The sequence below is a fragment of the Lithobates pipiens genome, unplaced genomic scaffold (genome assembly GCF_037356315.1).
Source record: "Lithobates pipiens isolate NorthernLeopardFrog02 unplaced genomic scaffold, aLitPip1_a1.2 Scaffold_8, whole genome shotgun sequence".
Lineage (NCBI taxonomy): Eukaryota > Metazoa > Chordata > Amphibia > Anura > Ranidae > Lithobates > Lithobates pipiens.
In genome coordinates, this window is record NW_027507903.1 from 650,002,243 (window position 1) to 650,020,340 (window position 18,098).

An 18,098-nucleotide genomic window follows, 5' to 3' on the forward strand; every position below is an offset into this window, starting at 1 on the left:
GGGTACCTAGCGCTATAAAAACCTGGCGGTGAACCTAAAAAAATAACTAGCTACCTAGCGACTGTAGCGACACTAATGCAGCGATCAGAAAAACGATCGCTTAGTGACACTGGCAAAAGGGGGTGAAAGGGTTAACTAGCGGCAATCAGGGGGTTAAAAACATTATTGGGTAGTATATCGGGGTACCTAGCGATATAAAAACCTGGCGGTGAACCTAAAAAAATAACTAGCTACCTAGCGACACATGCAGCGATCAGAAAAATGATCGCTTAGTGACACTGGCAAAAGGGGGTGAAAGGGTTAACTAGCGGCAATCAGGGGGTTAAAAACATTATTGGGTAGTATATCGGGGTACCTAGCGCTATAAAAACCTGGCGGTGAACCTAAAAAAATAACTAGCTACCTAGCGACTGTAGCGACACTAATGCAGCGATCAGAAAAACGATCGCTTAGTGACACTGGCAAAAGGGGGTGAAAGGGTTAACTAGCGGCAATCAGGGGGTTAAAAACATTATTGGGTAGTATATCGGGGTACCTAGCGATATAAAAACCTGGCGGTGAACCTAAAAAAATAACTAGCTACCTAGCGACACTAGCGACACATGCAGCGATCAGAAAAATGATCGCTTAGTGACACTGGCAAAAGGGGGTGAAAGGGTTAACTCTAGGGGCAATCAGGGGGTTAAATCTTTATTGGGGGGTGATAGGGGGCTACCCTGGACCTAACACTAACTGTCCTGACAGTTTTTACTGTCACAACTGACACTGAATGCATTGATCAGTAAAGAAATGATCAATGCAATCAGTGACACTGTGACTGGGGGGGGAGGGGGGGCGGGGGGCGATCGGGGGGGGATCGGGGGGGGTTTGTGTGCCTGTGTGTACCTACATGTCAGTGTAGTGTTGGTGCACACTTACTTTTACTGTTCTCCTCGTAGTCCGGTCAAAAAGACCGCCCCGAGGAGAATGACATCACTTCCTCCTTCCTGTGTAAACAATACACAGGGGAGGAAGCTTCTCATTGGCCAGGAGCGATCCAGAGGGGGTGGCCGAAAACCAACGGCCATCCCCTCATCACGGAGCGCTCCTGGACCGAATCGGACCGCCGTAACCAGCGGGAGGGGGTCCGATCGGACCCCCCACCCGCTGGAAGGCAATCACGTAGATGTACGTGATTATGCCTGCCTGTGCCATTGTGCTGACGTACAATGGCAATACGGCGGTCCTCAAGTGGTTAAGCCACATTAAGCTCCCCAAAAAACAAGCTTAATATCCCTAGTTTACCTTGTGGAACAGGAAACTTCTTGGATAGGTTTGAGAAGTTGAGATCGTAGCCTGTGCAAAGTTTCAGGGCAATTGATTTAGGTTTAGGCACTTTATTACACGTTAAGCTACATTAAGCCATTTTCACATTAAATGTTTTAGCATTGTAAAATATAGCTTAACGGGAATAACTTTTGGTGTGATTAACCAAATGAGCTGACATTTTCATAATATTATGTGAAGTTTGGGGGACATTTAAGGTCTTTTTTGTACATAAAGCCACATTAAGCTCCCCAAAAAACAAGCTTAATGTCCCTAGTTTGCCTTGTGGAACACTGAATCGCATGAAACTTCTTGGATGGGTTTGGAAAGGTAAAAACTTAGGATGTGCAAAGTTTCAGGGCAATTGATTGAGGTTTAGGCACTTTTCACATTAAATGTTTTAGTATGTCCCTGATTTTTCAAGTTAGTGTCTCATAGACTTTAACGGTGTTGCGACAGCTTTGGAATTTGCCCCAAACACTGCATATTGTTCGCTGTTCGGTGAACAGGCGAACACTCGGACATCCGGCTCATCCCTACTATCCATCTGCTGTTGGTGGGGAGGGGGTGACTTCTGTTTTCCAATGCTGCGTTATGACATGATGGGCTGCAGATAGAAGGAAACTGATAAGACATTTTTATGATAATTAATTGGGCCTGTAGGATGGATAGGAGGGGCACCTTAGGAGAGGGAACAAGAGAGACATTATATATATCATTGCACATGTCAAAAACCTGGTTTCAGAAAGGGCGAACTCGGTCAGATTCCCACCACACATGGAGGTCTTCTGTGACAGCTCCAGCAAACATCCAAAGTATCGGGGATAGACATGTGCAATTCGTTTAGTTCCCAATTCGTTTAACGAATTTTGACAAATTTGTTCATTCCGAATTTCCAAATTTTTCAATTTCCAAAATTTCCGAATTTCCGAATTTCCAAATTTGCAAAATTACGAATTTCCAAAATTTCCAAATTTATGAATTTACGAATTTCGAAATTTCAGATTTTAGAATTTCCAATTTTCGGATTTCCGAATTTTGGATTTACGAATTTCGGATTTTTGTAATTCCGAATTTTCAGAAGTTTTCTGAAGGAAATTAAAAAATTCGAAAATCAGAAAAATATAAAGAAAATATGTTTAATTCTAAATATTAAATAACTATTAAATTATAGGTATTGGAATTCCCTTTCAAATTTGTCTGTGAACATAACGAATACAAATTTATCCGAAATTACGAATTATCTGAAATAACAAATGCCGCATCGAACCAAATGGAATGTAACAATCTAAAAATAATAATAAAACCGTTTTATTATTATTAATTATTTATTATTAATTTGTTCCATTCCATTTGTTTAGATGTGGCATTCGTTATTTCAGATAATTTGTAACTTCGGATAAATTCGTACTCACTAATTTAATAGTTAGTAATTAATTAAACTGATTTTCTTTCTTATTTTCAGATTTTCACATTTTTGGACTTTCAAATGTTTGAATTCCCGAATTCCGAAAATCTGAAAATTCGGAGTTCCGAAAATCCGAAAATTTGGAATTCTGAAAATCCGAAAATTCAGAGATCCTGAAATTTGGAAATCCAAAAATTCTAAATTTGGAAATCCTAAAAATTGAAGTGTGAATATTCCCGAAATTTCAGAATTTTCAAATTTTCGAATGTTTGAATTTCCGAATTTTCGATTTTCCGAATTTCTGAAAAAAGCAAAAAAAACGAATGAAACTAAAACGAAAATTAACCAATTTTTTGTCAGTGCACATGTCTAATTGGGGATACATTTTGTGTACCGTGACTGGATCCCTGTACCACCGAGATAGACGTTTGTAATTCTTATCTTGTGAGAACCCAGAGATAGAAGACTTGTGTGTGAGTGTGAATGAGGTGTGCCATTCTTCCCACTTTGTTTATAAGTCAGCCTGGCTATCGAACTACTGATATGGAATTGCCAAAGAAGACTAAAAATATTATAAGTGTTGCAACATTTTACAATAACTGAGTCAACATAAATGATGGTTATAATAGAGATACTCACAGTAAGTGAAGAGGAGACCGGTGAGGATGACCACAACAAGGAAGGCCACTATTAGGAGGACCCCCAGGATCAGTATCACCCGGTACTTTGTACTCCTGGCAGCCGGAATCTCTACAGACAGAGAGGATAGTGAATAATCCTGCCTGTATCAGCCAGTATAATAATCCTCCAGAATTCTTATCTCACATAAAGACATTTTATATTCATCTCGGATCATCTGTGTGCTCCACCAAATCTCTTATATTGGGTGACTATGACATTGATGTGATAATCTGCTGTATCCTATATCTTCCACTAGAATTCACTATTAGACCATATAATAACCTACTCTTATCTACTATAACTGTATACACACTATATCACCAAAAGGATTGGGACACCTGCCTTTACACGCACATGAACTTTAATGGCATCCCGGTCTTAGTCCGTAGGGTTCCATATTGAGTTGGCCCACCCTTTGTAGCTATAACGGCTTCAACTCCTTGGGAAGGCCGTCCACAAGGTTTAGGAGTGTGTCTATGGGGATGTTGGACCATTCATCCAGAAGTGCACTTGTGAGGTCAGGTACTGATGTTGGAAGAGAAGGCTTGGCTCGCAGTCTCCACTTTAATTCATCCCAAAGGTGTTCTATCGGGTTGATGTCAGAACTCTGTGCAGGCCAGTCAAGTTCCTCCACCCCAAACTCACTCGTCCATGTCTTTATGGACTTTGCTTTGTGCACTGGTGTGCAATCATTTGGTTGAGAGGGGATTATGGTGTGGGGGTTGTTTTTCAGGGGTTGGCCCCTTAGTTCCAATAAAGGGAACTCTTAAGGCGTCAGCATACCAAGAAGTTTTGGACAATTTCATGATCCCAACATTGTGGGAACAGTTTGGTGATGGCCCCTTTCTGTTCCAACATGACTACGCACCAGTGCACAAAGCAAGGTCCATAAAGACATGGATGAGTGAGTTTGGGATAGAGGAACTTGACTGGCCTGCACAGAGTCCTGACCTCAACCTGATAGATCACATTTGGGATGAATTAGAGCGGAAACTGCGAGCCAGGCCTTCTCGTCCAACATCAGTGCCTGACCTCATAAATGCGCTTCTGGAAGAATGGTCAAACATTCCCATAGACACACTCCTAAACCTTGTGGACGGCCTTCTCAGAAGAGTTGAAGCTGTTATATGCAAAGGGTGAGCCAACTCAATATTGAACCCTACGGACTAAGACTGGGATGCCATTAAAATTCATGTGTGTGTAAAGGCAGGTGTCCCAATACTTTTGGTAATATAGTGTATCGATATGGCATGCTAGTAAAACATATATTTCATTAAATGATATCAAATATATTGTAATTATGTGTGAAATATATACTGAAGCATGACAACCAATGAGATGCTGGCTGTTATTACCTCTATACAGATATAATAAGAGGTGGTATCTGATTGGTTGATCTGGTTTATAGATCCAGTATAGCAGTATTATTAGACATACAGTATGTCCTATAAATGGAGACTCGGGTCTGTCTATAATGTGTAGCACCTTCTTGTGTGCTAGAAATTTAAATAGTTTTTTTTTTGTAGTGTAGGTAATTGCTTGACTTGACAGGCAGCCAAACCTGGACTGAATCTGGGTCAGGGTTAGTGATCCAGGGAGGCTGGATGACTTATCGGGCAGCGCCTCTCCTACCTTCCCCTACTTGCTGTAACCTTGGAGAAGCTTCCAGAAGAATGGGGGGGTAGGAGTATTCAGGAGGGCCCCAGCCAATCCCCAGCAAAATGGGCTGGCTGGGGGTAGGCCCCTCTTAAATACTCAGAGTCAGGCCGGCAGGGGCGGTGTGCAGTCAGGTGGAAGATGGAGATAGAGCAGTGAGGAGACTGTTGGTGTCCCTTGAGGATAGTCCTCTTGTCTGGGCGGTGTGACCTCTGGCCTTTGGCTCGGGTGTTGGAGGAATCCTCTCAAGACACGACGAGGAGTCGTTTCCAGAGGCACAGGAACAGGAGTGAGGACAGCAGGGACCAGGTAACACGTCAGAGAGATCTCCAGGGAGAAGACAGATGGGTGGTGTGACGGAACCGATCCCACACACTCCGATTGAGTGCTTCCGTCAGTATACCACTTCCTAAGTCCTGGAACACAAGTCCAATGGATCTGGCTATAGGAACCCCCAAGAACTAGACGACACCAGTCTTGGAGGACATCAGGAATGACCTTTATTTGTGATCTCCCACAAAATATATACAGCGGGGTGACTAAAACCTATCCTAATTAGCATGAGCTAACTATCTAAATCAACACTCAGACTAGTTGACTGAGGGATAAGACTTTTCGGCTCCTAGCTCACTAACAATTCAATTGCAGTTTAACCACTTGCTTACTGGGCACTTAAACACCCTTCCTGACCAGACCAATTTTCAGCTTTTGGTGCTCTCACAATTTCAATGACAATTACTCAGTCATGCAACACTGTACCCAAATTAATTTTGTGTCCTTTTTTTCCCACAAATAGAGCTTTCTTTTGGTGGTATTTGATCACCTCTGGGGTTTTTATTTTTTGCGCTATAAATGAAAAAAGACCGAAAATTTTGAAAAAAAACGCATATTTCTTTGTTTCTGTGATAAAATTTTGCAAATTATAATTTTTTTTTCATAAATTTTGGCCACAATTTATACTGCTACATATCTTTGGTAAAAATAACCCAAATTAGTGGATATTATTTGGTCTTTTGTGAAAGTTAGAGAGTCTACAATCTGTGGTGTGAATCGCACAAAATTGATCACACCTGATGTACTGGTGGCCTATCTCATTTCTTGCGACCCGAACAAGTCAGGAAAGTACAAATACCCCCCAAATGACCCCTTTTTTGAAAGTAGACATTCCAAGGTATTTACTAAGATGCATGGTGAGGTTTTTGATGTTGTCATCTTTTTCCCACAATTCTTTGCAAAATTAAGATTTTTTTTTTCTCACAAAATTTTCAATGTAATAGGTTATTTCTCTCACATGGCATGTGTATACCACAAATGACACCCCAAAATACGTTCTGCTACTCCTTCCGAGTATTACGATACCAAATGTGTGAGACTTTTACACAGCCTGGCCACATACAGAGGCCCAATATTGAAATAGCACCATCAGGCGTTCTAGGAGCATAAATTACACATTTAATTTCTCAACCACCTATTACAGTTTTGAAGGCCCTGGAGCACCAGGACAATGGAAATGCCCACAAAGTGACCCCATTTTGGAAAGCTAACACCCCAACGTATAATCTATGAGGCATAATGAGTCGTTTGAATGGTTCATTTTTTTTCCAGAAGTTTTGGGAAAATGTGGAAAAAAAATGAAAACGCATTTTTTTTACGCAAAGTTGTCCATTTATAAGATATTTCCAACACATAGCATGTACATAGCAAAAATGACACCCCAAAATACGTTCTACTACTCCTCCTGAGTATAACGATACCAAATGTGTGAGACTTTTACACAGCCTGACCACATACAGAGGCCCAATATTGAAATAGCACCATCAGGCGTTCTAGGAGCATAAATTACACATCTTATTTCTCAACCACCTATTACAGTTTTGAAGGCCCTGGAGCACCAGGACAATGGAAATGCCCACAAAGTGACCCCACGTGGCACTGACGACACGTGGCACTGACAGATGGCACTGGAGGCAGATGGCACTGGAGGCAGATGGCACTGGAGGCAGATGGGGCTGACAGATGGGGCTGGCAGATGGGGCTGGCAGATGGGGCTGGCAGATGTCGCTGGCAGATGTCGCTGGCAGATGTCGCTGGGGCTGGCACTGGGGCTGGCACTGGCAGATGGCACTGGCAGATGGTGCTGGCTATTTGCTCTGGCTAATTGCTCTGGCAAATGGGGCTGGCAGATGGCACTGCGGCTGGCAGATGGCACTGGCGCTGGCAGGTGGCGCTGGCACTGGCAGGTGGCACTGGGGCTGACGGATGGCACTGGCGCTGGCAGGTGGCACTGGCGCTGGCAGGTGGCACTGGCGCTGGCAGGTGGAACTGGCATTGGCAGGTGGCACTGGCACGTGGCACTGGTACTGGGGCTGGCGGCACTGGGGCTGACGGCACTGGGGCTGACGGATGGCACTGGCGCTGGCGGGTGGCACTGGCGCTGGCGGGTGGCACTGGCAGGTGGCACTAGCAAGTGGCACTGGCAGGACTGGCACTGGCGGCACTGGTGGTGGCAGGTGGCACTGGCAGGTGGCAATGGCGGCACTGGAACTGGGGCTGACGATTGCACTGGCACTGGCAGGTGGCACTGGCGCTGGCAGGTGGCACTGGCGCTGGCACTGGCAGCACTGGAGCTGACGGCACTGGGGCTGACGGATGGCACTGGCAGGTGGCACTGGCAGGTGGCACTGGTGCTGGCAGGTGGCACTGGCAGGTGGCACTGGGGCTGACGGCACTGGCGGCACTGGGGCTGACGGCACTGACGGCACTGGGGCTGACGGCACTGACGGCACTGGGGCTGACGGCACTGACGGCACTGGGGCTGACGGGCGGCACTGGGGCTGACGGGCGGCACTGGGGCTGACGGGCAGCACTGGGGCTGACGGGCGGCACTGGCGCTGGCAGGTGGCACTGGCGCTGGCGGCACTGGGGCTGACGGCACTGGGGCTGACGGCACTGGGGCTGGCAGGTGGCACTGGCGGCACTGGCACTACTGGCAGATGGCACTGGGCTGACAGATGGCACTGGGCTGACAGATGGCACTGGGCTGACAGATAGCACTGGCACTGGGGCTGACACTGGCACTGGGGCTGACACATAGATCGCTCTCCCTCCTCACACGCTGACTCTGTGTGAGGAGGGAGAGACACGGCAATGGGAGATGATCTCATATGTTTACATATGAGATCATCTCCCATTGGCAGCTGCGATCGCGCTGTGAACGGCCGCTTTGATTGGCCGTTCACGGCGATCTGTATTTGCCTGTCTCCGGGAGGCACGGCAAATACAATACTTCCGCGATGCGCGCCCCCGGCGGCGCGCATTGCGGAAGTAAACACCAGGCCGTCCAGGGACGGCCAGGCGAAGGAAGCCGCCCGCTCTAAGGCCGTCATTCGGCTATAGGGCGGGCGGGAGGAGGTTAATTAGCACAAACAACAAAACAACAATAGGTGAAATACTCTTTAGAATCTGTGTCAAGCCAGACTAGACTCATTTACATTATACAAGACAGACAGGTGGCTGGAGGTGATGACATTAGCATCTAAGAGTTTGTGTCCCAATAGTGTGATTCAGTCTATTGCTAACATGGCATTTACATATCCAGAGTCTGTGTGTCTTCGGGAGGACATGGACCTGAATCCAAGTAACACCACCTCAGGGGTCCCCAGGCATACAGCTCACAAAGAGCACTGTTCCCCCAAATGCCAGGGCACATAATCACAAGGCAAGAGGCTCGCATTCTGTCCCCTCCAAGAGCCTCGGTCCCAGCTAGGTCTGTCACAGGTGGATGCTGAGTGAGGCAGTGGAGGTGGACTGTGGGAAGTAGCCAGGGGTGATAGTGAAAGGGGCAGCTGCAGCCTGGCGGGCTGGCAGTGTCAGAAGAGGTGGTGCTGGGATCAGTAGCCATAGGAAGGTTAGTTGGACACTGGGACGTTTTCTCTGCACACCAAAGGGGCCAGTGAGCCCAGTAAAGGGCTTTTGCTTAATCTGACTTAACCACATGTCCGCCCACTCACCATCAAGTGACGGAGGGGCAGAGGGGCAAAAGTAGCTCTCGTCCTGGGACAACATCATATAACGTTGTCCCAGGACGGCCGATCTTGCGCTGGGGCAGAAAACGTGCCAGCAATCAATGCCCACCAGTACCCACCAGTGCCAGCAATCAGTGCCCACCAGTGCCAGCAATCAGTGTCCACCAGTGCCCACAAGTGCCACCAATCAGTGCCCATTAGCGATGCCAGACAGTGCTGATTATTAGTGCCGCCTATCAGTGCTGCCCATCAATGCTGCCCATCAATGCCCATCAGTGTCATCCATCAGTGCCACTCATCAATGCCCATCAGTGCCACCTATCTGTGCTGCCTTTCAGTGCCTACCAGTGCCACCTATCAGTGCCCATCAGTGCCATCTATCAGTGCCACCTATCAGTGCTCATCAGTGCCACACATTAGTGCCTTCTCATCAGTGCCACCTAATCAGTATCCATTAGTGAAGCCTATCCATGCCGCCTATCATTGCCCTCCATCAGTGCCCATCAGTGTCGCCTATCACTGCCGCCTAGCCATGCCCATTGGTGCCACCTATCCGTGCCACCTATATGCCCACCTATCAGTGCTCATCAGTGCCACCTATCTGTGCCGCCTATGGGTGCCTACCAGTGCCACCTATCAATTCCCATCAGTGTTGCCTATCACTGCCGCCTAGCCATGCCCAGGGGTGCCACCTATCAGCGCCGCCTATCCATGATACCTATCTGCCCACCTATCAGTGCTCATCAGTGCCACCTATCCATGCTGCCTCAGTGCCACATATTAGTGCCTCCTCATCAGTGCCAGCTAATCAGTGCCCATCAGTGCAGTCTATCAGTGCCACCTGTCAGTGCTCATCAGTGCCACCGAATCAGTATCCATTAGTGCAGCCTATCCATGCCGCCTATCAGTGCCCCCTATCAGTGTCGCCTATCACTGCCGCCTATCCATGCCCAGCGGTGCCACCTATCAGTGCCACCTATCCATGCCACCTATCTGCCCACCTATCAGTGCCACCTATCTGTGCCGACTATCGGTGCCTACCAGTGCCACCTATCAGTGCTGTCTATCAGTGCCACCTATCAGTGCTCATCAGTGCCACATTAGTGCCTCCTCATCAGTGCCAGCTAATCAGTGCTCATCAGTGCCACCTATCCATGCTGCCTATCGGTGCCCATCAGTGCCACCTATCAGTGCTCATCAGTGCCACCTAATCAGTGCCCATCAGTGCAGCCTCATCAGCGCAAATCAGTAAAGGAGAAAAATTACTTATTTACAAAATTTACAGACAAAAATTTTAAAAACATTATTTTATTTATTTCTAAATTTTTGGCCTTTTATTTTTTTTTTTTTTTTTTTAGTAAAAAACCCAGCAGTGATTAAATACCACCAAAACAAAGCTCTATTTTGTGTGAAGAAAATTTAAAAAATATCCTATGGGTACAGTGTAGCACGACCGCGGCAATTGTCATTCAAAGTGTGAGAGCGCTAAAAGCTGAAAAATGGCCTGGGCAGGAAGGGGGTGTAAGTGCCCGGTATAGAGGGGGTTAATGAGTGCCCCATAATCATCCCATCCAAGTTTATTAACCCCTAATATATATAAAAAAAAAATCTGCTGGACTGTTTTCTGCCTCATGCGAGTATGTGGAAGTTGGGTGTGCCTGATTGTGCAGGGTGGGGGGGTTCCCAATTCACCAGCGGCTCCTATGGGGGGGGGGATGGGCTATAGAATGGATGAAGAGTATACCCCTAAATTATAATAACTTACCTTTGACGTTTTCTGTATTCTTCATACTCCGTATTTCAAGATCATCCATATTGACTTTGTATTGTCCTTACAAGGTCACCTTAAAAGAAGAACATAGACCTTCATATAAATACTGGGGACCCCACAGGAAAATATCCGGGCAATGTGATCAGGTTATACATTATTATGTTTTCCTGAAAGCGGAGGCTCCTGTTTTATGTCACGTGATATTTGCATAAATATTCATAAAAATCTCTATTTTTCAAGAAAAAAAACAACATACACTAGCTACATTTTAGTGCACACAAAACACAATAAAATGCCCATTTTTTTTTTAACCACTTGCCGACCGCCGCACGACGATATACGTCGGCAGAATGGCACGGGCAGGCATATGGGCGTATATATAAGTCCCTGCCTGCCCGCGGGTGGGGGGCCCGATCGGGCCCCCCCCCGGTGCCTGCGGCGGTCGGCATTCCTTCGAGAGCGATCCGGGATGAGGGGGCGGCCATTCATTCATGGCCACCCCCTCGCGATCGCTCTCGACGAATGGAAATCCCCCGTGACATCACTTCCTCTCCTGTAATGTAAACACAGGAGAGGAAGTGATGTATTCTCTCCTCCGTGTCGGTATTTTTCGTTCCGACACGGAGGAGAGCGGATCAGTGAGTTGCACCAACACTCTACACACACAGTAGAACATGCCAGGCACACTCACACCCCCCCTTTACCCCCCGATCACCCCCCCAATTACCCCTGCCCCCCAGTCACAGTGACACCAATGTCATTTTTTTTTTTTTTTTTTTTTGCATTGGTGTCATTTGTGACTGTAATAACTGTTAGGGCAGTTAGAGTTAGCCCCCTTTAGTTCTAATGTACCCCCCTAACCCCCCCAATAAAGGTTTAACCCCGTGATCACCCCCCGTCGCCAGTGTCACTAAGGCTGGGTTCACATTGCAGCGGTTTATGAGAACGGATGTGATTCGCACCGCACTGCAGTGCAAATCACATCCGATCTCTGTGCGATTCGAGTTCAGCCATTCGCCGCACCCGCCGCACCCGCCGCAAATTCGCACGGGACCCTTTTTTTGGCCCGCAGCAGAATCGGATCGCATGGGTGTTCACACCATGCGATCCGAGTTTGCAGATCGCACTGCGATATGCGAACTGATCTGGGGGTGTCAGTAACATTTCACTGACACTCCCAGCAGTTCGCATAGGGCAGTGTGAACTGCCGCCGGGAGGCATGCGATGCGGGAACCCGCCGCGCATTCGTGGCGTTCCCGCATCGCTCCAGTGTGAACCCAGCCTAATAAGCGATCGTTTTTCTGATCGCTGTATTAGTGTCACAGGTGACGCTAGTTAGGCAGGTAGGTATTTAGGTTCGCCGCAGCTTTTTATAGCGCCAGGGACCCCCATATACTACCGCATAAAGCCCCCTGATTGCCCCCTAGTTAACCCTTTCACCAGTGATCACCATATAACTGTTACAGGTGACGCTGGTTGGTTAGTTATTTTTTTATAGTTTCAGGGCACCCGCCATTTATTACCTAGTCTCACTAGTGTACCCCTAAATTTAGGGGTGTCTACTTTCCAAAATGGGGTCATTTGGGGGGGGTTTGTGCCATCTTGGCATTTTATGGCCTTCAAAACTGTAACGCCCTTAGAAAGCCTGAAGGCGGTGCTTGGTTTTCGGGGCCCCGTACGCGGCTAGGCTCCCAAAAAGTCCCACATATGTGGTATCCCCGTACTCAGGAGAAGCAGCAGAATTTATTTTGGGGTGTCATTTCACATATGCCCATGGCATGTGTGAGCAATATATCATTTAGTGACAACTTTGTGAAAAAAAAAAAAAAAAGTTTGTAATTTTCCCGCAACTTGTGGCAAAATATAAAATATTCTATGAACTCAACATGCCTCTCAGTAAATAGCTTGGGGTGTCTACTTTCTAAAATGGGGTCATTTGTGGGGGTTTTGTGCCATCTTGGCATTTTATGGCCTTCAAAACTGTAATAGGTAGTGAGAAGTGAACTCAAAAATTTACGCCCTTAGAAAGCCTGAAGGCGGTGCTTGGTTTTCGGGGCCCCGTACGCGGCTAGGCTCCCAAAAAGTCCCACATATGTGGTATCCCCGTACTCAGGAGAAGCAGCAGAATTTATTTTGGGGTGTCATTTCACATACGCCCATAGCATGTGTGAGCAATATATCATTTAGTGACAACTTTGTGTAAAAAAAAAAAAAAATTTTTTTTTTTTGTCATTATTCAATCGCTTGAGGCAAAAAAATAAAATATTCAATGGGCTCAACATGCCTCTTATCAATTTCCTTAGGGGGTCTACTTTCCAAAATGGGGTCATTTGTGGGGGTTTTGTACTGCCCTGCCATTTTAGCACCTCAAGAAATGAGATAGGCAGTCGTAAACTAAAAGCTGCGTAAATTCCAGAAAACGTACCTTAGTTTGTAGATGTGACAACTTTTGCGCAAACCAATAAATATACAATTATTGACTTTTTTTTTACCAAAGACATGTGGCTGAATACATTTTGGCCTAAATGTATGACTAAAATTGAGTTTATTGGATTTTTCTAATAACAAAAAGTAGAAAATATCATTGTTTTTCAAAATTTGCGGTCTTTTTACGTTTATATCGCAAAAAATAAAAATCGCAGAGGCAATCAAATACCATCAAAAGAAAGCTCTATTTGTGGGAAGAAAAGGACGCAAATTTTGTTTGGGTACAACATTGCATGACCGCGCAATTACCAGTTAAAGCAGCGCAGTGCCAAAGTGTAAAAAGACCTCTGGTCATTTACCAGCAAAATGGTCCGGTCTGAAAGTGGTTAATAAGCCATAAAAGGTGAGTAAATAGACACCCAACACGTCAAGCCTTAAAAATGTTGCACACCCCCTTCCCCCACCCCCTGAAATGTGAAAAAAAAAAAAAAAAAAGATTATACCCCAAGGTAGTGACTCTAACTGTGGGGGGGGGGGGCTGTGTGTGACACGGCACCGATCATGGCTTCTGATCACAGGGAGCGGTGATCAGTGTCCTATCATTAGGCAGAACGGGGAGGTGCTTGTTTACATCAGCATTTCCCCCGTTCTTCCTCACCGTGAGACGATCGCGGGGATCCCCACTGACATTAAATATGCAGGACCCCACGGTCACGGAGCTCGCGTGGGCACACGCATGCCCACAATGGCGCCTTTTAAAGGGTAATGTACAAGTACGTTAGTATGCCTCTATGCGTCATTCTGCCGGCGTATATCGGCGTGAGCCGGTCGGCAAAGGGTTAAGGGCGGTAAATACTTCCGGGGCTGAAGTGGTTAATTGTAATAGAGTGTTCTTTCAGATTTTACAATTTTCGTTCTTTCCGAATTTCCGTTCTTATTTTTGGATTTTCGTTCTTTTTTGAATTTTCTAATTTTTTTCTTCTTTAACCGCTTGCCGACCGCCTCACGCCGATATATATGGTGGCAGAATGGCTTATACAGGCAAACTGACGTACCTGTATGTGGCCCTTTAAGAGGCGGCCGGTGGGAGCGTGCGCCCGTGGCAAGCTCCGTGAGTCAGGTTGCGGGTCCCGCAGACTCAATTGCCGCGGGGATTCCCGTGATCACCTCACAGAGAGGAAGAACGGGGAGATGATAATGCAAACAAGCATTTCCCCGTTCTGCCTAGTGACAGTGTCACTGATCCCTGTGATTGGAGCAGAGATCAGTGACGTGTCACATGTAGCTACGCCCCCCCCTCCCTCACAGTTAGAAACACACCCCTAGGACACACTTAACACCCACACTGCCCCCTAGTGGTTAACCGCTTCACTGCCAGTGTCATTTACACAGGAATCAGTACATTTGTATAGCACTGATTGCTGTATAAATGACAACGGTTCCAAAAATGTGTCAAAAATGTACAACATGTATAATGTCGCAGTCACAATAAAAATCGCTGATCAATTTGTTTTCGAAAAAATTTGTTAAACGGTCTTTCCTTAATTCGGATTATTCCGAAGGAACGAATATGCCGAATTTTAAAAGGAAATCTGAATTTGGAACGGAACAAATTGCACCTGTCTATAGCTCATCAATCGAGAGATAACCAGGAATAATGCCTTTCTAACTAGCCCCTGAGCAGGTGATCGCGGCCAGCACTAGCTCCCCTTCCTTCCCTGCTGATATGGCCTATCATATAGAGTTCCCCATTGGATAGTGTCCGCTGTGTACTGCGCATGCGCAGTACACAGCACACACAGATTCCGAAAATACCCGAAGATGAACGGCGCCTGCGCCATGAGTCCAGGTTCTAGCCCCACCATCCAAGTGGACATAGAGTTGGAATATAAAAGAGCCGAGCGCAGCGAGGCCGTGCCCGAAGTGTGGCAAGCGGCCTTCTAATTTTGCCAGCCCTATGTCCGCTTGGATGGTGGCGCTATCACCTCCACTCACGGCGCACGCGCCATTCATCTTCGGAGATTTTCAGAAGATTCTTCTGCTCCTTACTCCAAATGCGTTGCGCATGCTCAGTACGGGGCGGACAGTATATGATGGCAGGACTGCTACTGGGTTAGTTTAGTTGATTGGCTGAGACAAGGTCAAGGGGTGTGGTCAGCTCGTCAGTGCGGTAACCCAGCCTTATCAGGTGCATGCACTGCATGGATGGAGGGTAAGTAACAAAAGTTGTGTGTGTGCTGCTGTGCCCCATGTGCTAACAAGCTGGCACAATTGAGTTGAATGGTGGATAATGGATGAGGATGACTCTGGGGTGGAAATGAGTTACATTGTTTAGAGCCTCTTAATTATGTAACTCATCCCCACCCAGCACCATCCATCCCTCTCCACCATGCATCCCCACCCCCATCCATCCATCCCTCTCCACCATGCATCCCCACCCCCATCCATCCCTCTCCACCATGCATCCCCACCCCCATCCATCCATCCCTCTCCACCATGCATCCCCACCCCATCCATCCATCCCTCTCCACCATGCATCCCCACCCCCATCCATCCCTCTCCACCATGCATCCCCATCCCTACCCAGGACCATCCATCCCTCTCCACCATGCATCCTCATCCCCACTCAGCACCATCCATCCATCTCCACAATGCATCCCCACCCTAATCCATCAATCCCTCTCCACCATGCATCCCCATCCATCCCTCTCCACCATGCATCCCCATCCCCACCCAGCACCATCCATCCCTCTCCACCATGCTTCCCTACCCAGCACCATCCATCCCTCTCCACAATGCTTCCCCACCCCCATCCCTCCATCCCTCTCCACATCGCAACCCCATCCCCACCCAGCACCATCCATCCCTCTCCACCAAGCATCCCCATCCCCACCCAGCACCATCCATCCCTCTCCATAATGCATCCCCATCCACGTCCAGCACCATCCATCCATCTTCACCATGCATCCCCATCCCCACTCAGCACCATCCATCCCTCTCCACATTGCATCCCAATCCCCAACCAGCACCATCCATCCATCCCTCTCCACAATGCTTCCCCACCCAGCACCATCCATCCATCCCTCTCCACCATGCATCCCCATCCATGTCCAGCACCATCCATCCCTCTCCACCATGCATCCCCATTCCCACCCAGTACCATCCATCCATTCCTCTCTACATCGCATTCCCATCCCCACCCAGCACCATCCATCCATCCCTCTCCACAATGCTTCCCCACCCAGCACCATCCATTTATCCCTCTCCACAATGCATCCCCATCCCCACCCAGCACCATCCATCCATCTCCACTATGCATCCCCATCCCCATCCAGCACCATCCATCCATCCATCCCTCTCCATAATGCATCCCCATCCACGTCCAGCACCATCCATCCCTCTCCACCATGCATCCTCATACCCTCTCAGCACCATCCATTGCTCTCCACCATGCATCCCCATCCAACACCATCCATCCATCCCTCTCCACAATGCTTCCCCACCCAGCACCATCCATCCATCCCTCTACACATTGCAAGCCCATCCCCACCTAGCACCATCCATCCATCCCTCTCCATAATGCATCCCCATCCACGTCCAGCACCATGCATCCCAATCCCCTCTCAGCACCATCCATCCATTCCTCTCCACCATGCATCCCCATCCACACCCAGTACCATCCATCCATCCCTCTCCACAATACACCACCATACATCCCTTTCCACAATGTATCCCCATCTACGTCCAGCATTAAAATAGTGTTAAAATAAAATTGGATGCACCAAATGACTCAGGGGATGGCCAGTGGGTGGATTCGGTGGGACGACCATTGGGCGGGCCTTGAGGAATGTGGGTGGTCAAGCCCCGGGGTACCCAGGCCTAAAGCTGTGTAAGGGGCCCCAACATTTCTGATGGCTGCCCTGTACAGTACATCCGGAAAGTATTCACAGTATTCCCTACTACATTGGTGGCCAGTGTAAACCCCTACTACATTGGTGGCCAGTGTAAACCCCTACTACATTGGTGGCCAGTGTAAAGCCCTACTACATTGGTGGCCAGTGTAAAGCCCTACTACATTAGTGACCAGCGTTGAAACTCCTCTTTATATTGGTAGTTGGTAAAAAATAAATAAATCAGCATTTCCATTGATCACACCCTCCCCTCCCCCCCAGCACTGCCACTGAGGGGTTCTAGGATCCCATCAGTTTTCTGTCTATTGATAGGTCCCCCCCCACTGCATGGTGTGCAGGATGGTGGAGAGCAAAATTGCATGGGGGGGGAATCAAGAAAATGTTTGCCCAGGGTCCAATCAATATTGGATATGGATAACACCAAACTTAACCACTTCGGGACCGCCGTATTGCCAATGTACGTCAACACAATGGCACAGGCAGGCAGAATCACGTAAATGTACGTGATTGCCTTCTAGCGGGTGGGGGGTCCGATCGGACCCCCTCCCGCTAGATACGGCGGTCCCTTTCGGTGCCGGAGCGATCGGCGATGAGGGGATGGCCGTTGGTTTCCGCCCATCCCCTCTCGATCGCTCCTGGCCAGTGACGAACTTCCTCCCCTGTGAAAATGTAAACACAGGAGGAGGAAGTGATGTCACACTCCTCGTGGCGGTCTTTTTGAACCGGACAGCGAGGAGTGAAGACGCAAGTAAGTGCACCAACAGTCCACTGACACATAGGTACACACAGGCACACATTTCACCCCAGTCACCCCCCGATCACCCCCCCGATCGGCCCCCAGCCCCCCCCCAGTCACAGTGTCACTAATGCAGTGTTCATTTATTTATTGATCACTACATTTAGTGTCAGTTGTG

At 47.8% G+C, this 18,098-nt stretch overlaps 1 protein-coding gene across 1 annotated transcript in view; it reads right to left on the reverse strand.

The window, feature by feature from the left end:
• Positions 1-18,098, reverse strand: part of LOC143961698 (C-type lectin domain family 10 member A-like) — a 113,689-nt gene that overhangs the window by 62,442 nt on the left and 33,149 nt on the right. The window contains exons 2-3 of the mRNA XM_077471018.1: positions 10,841-10,919; positions 3,353-3,463 (exon numbers count right to left, since the gene is read on the reverse strand). Coding sequence (XP_077327144.1) covers positions 3,353-3,463; positions 10,841-10,889 — 160 coding nt within the window. The 5' untranslated portion in view covers positions 10,890-10,919. The remainder of the gene's footprint in view (positions 1-3,352; positions 3,464-10,840; positions 10,920-18,098) is intronic.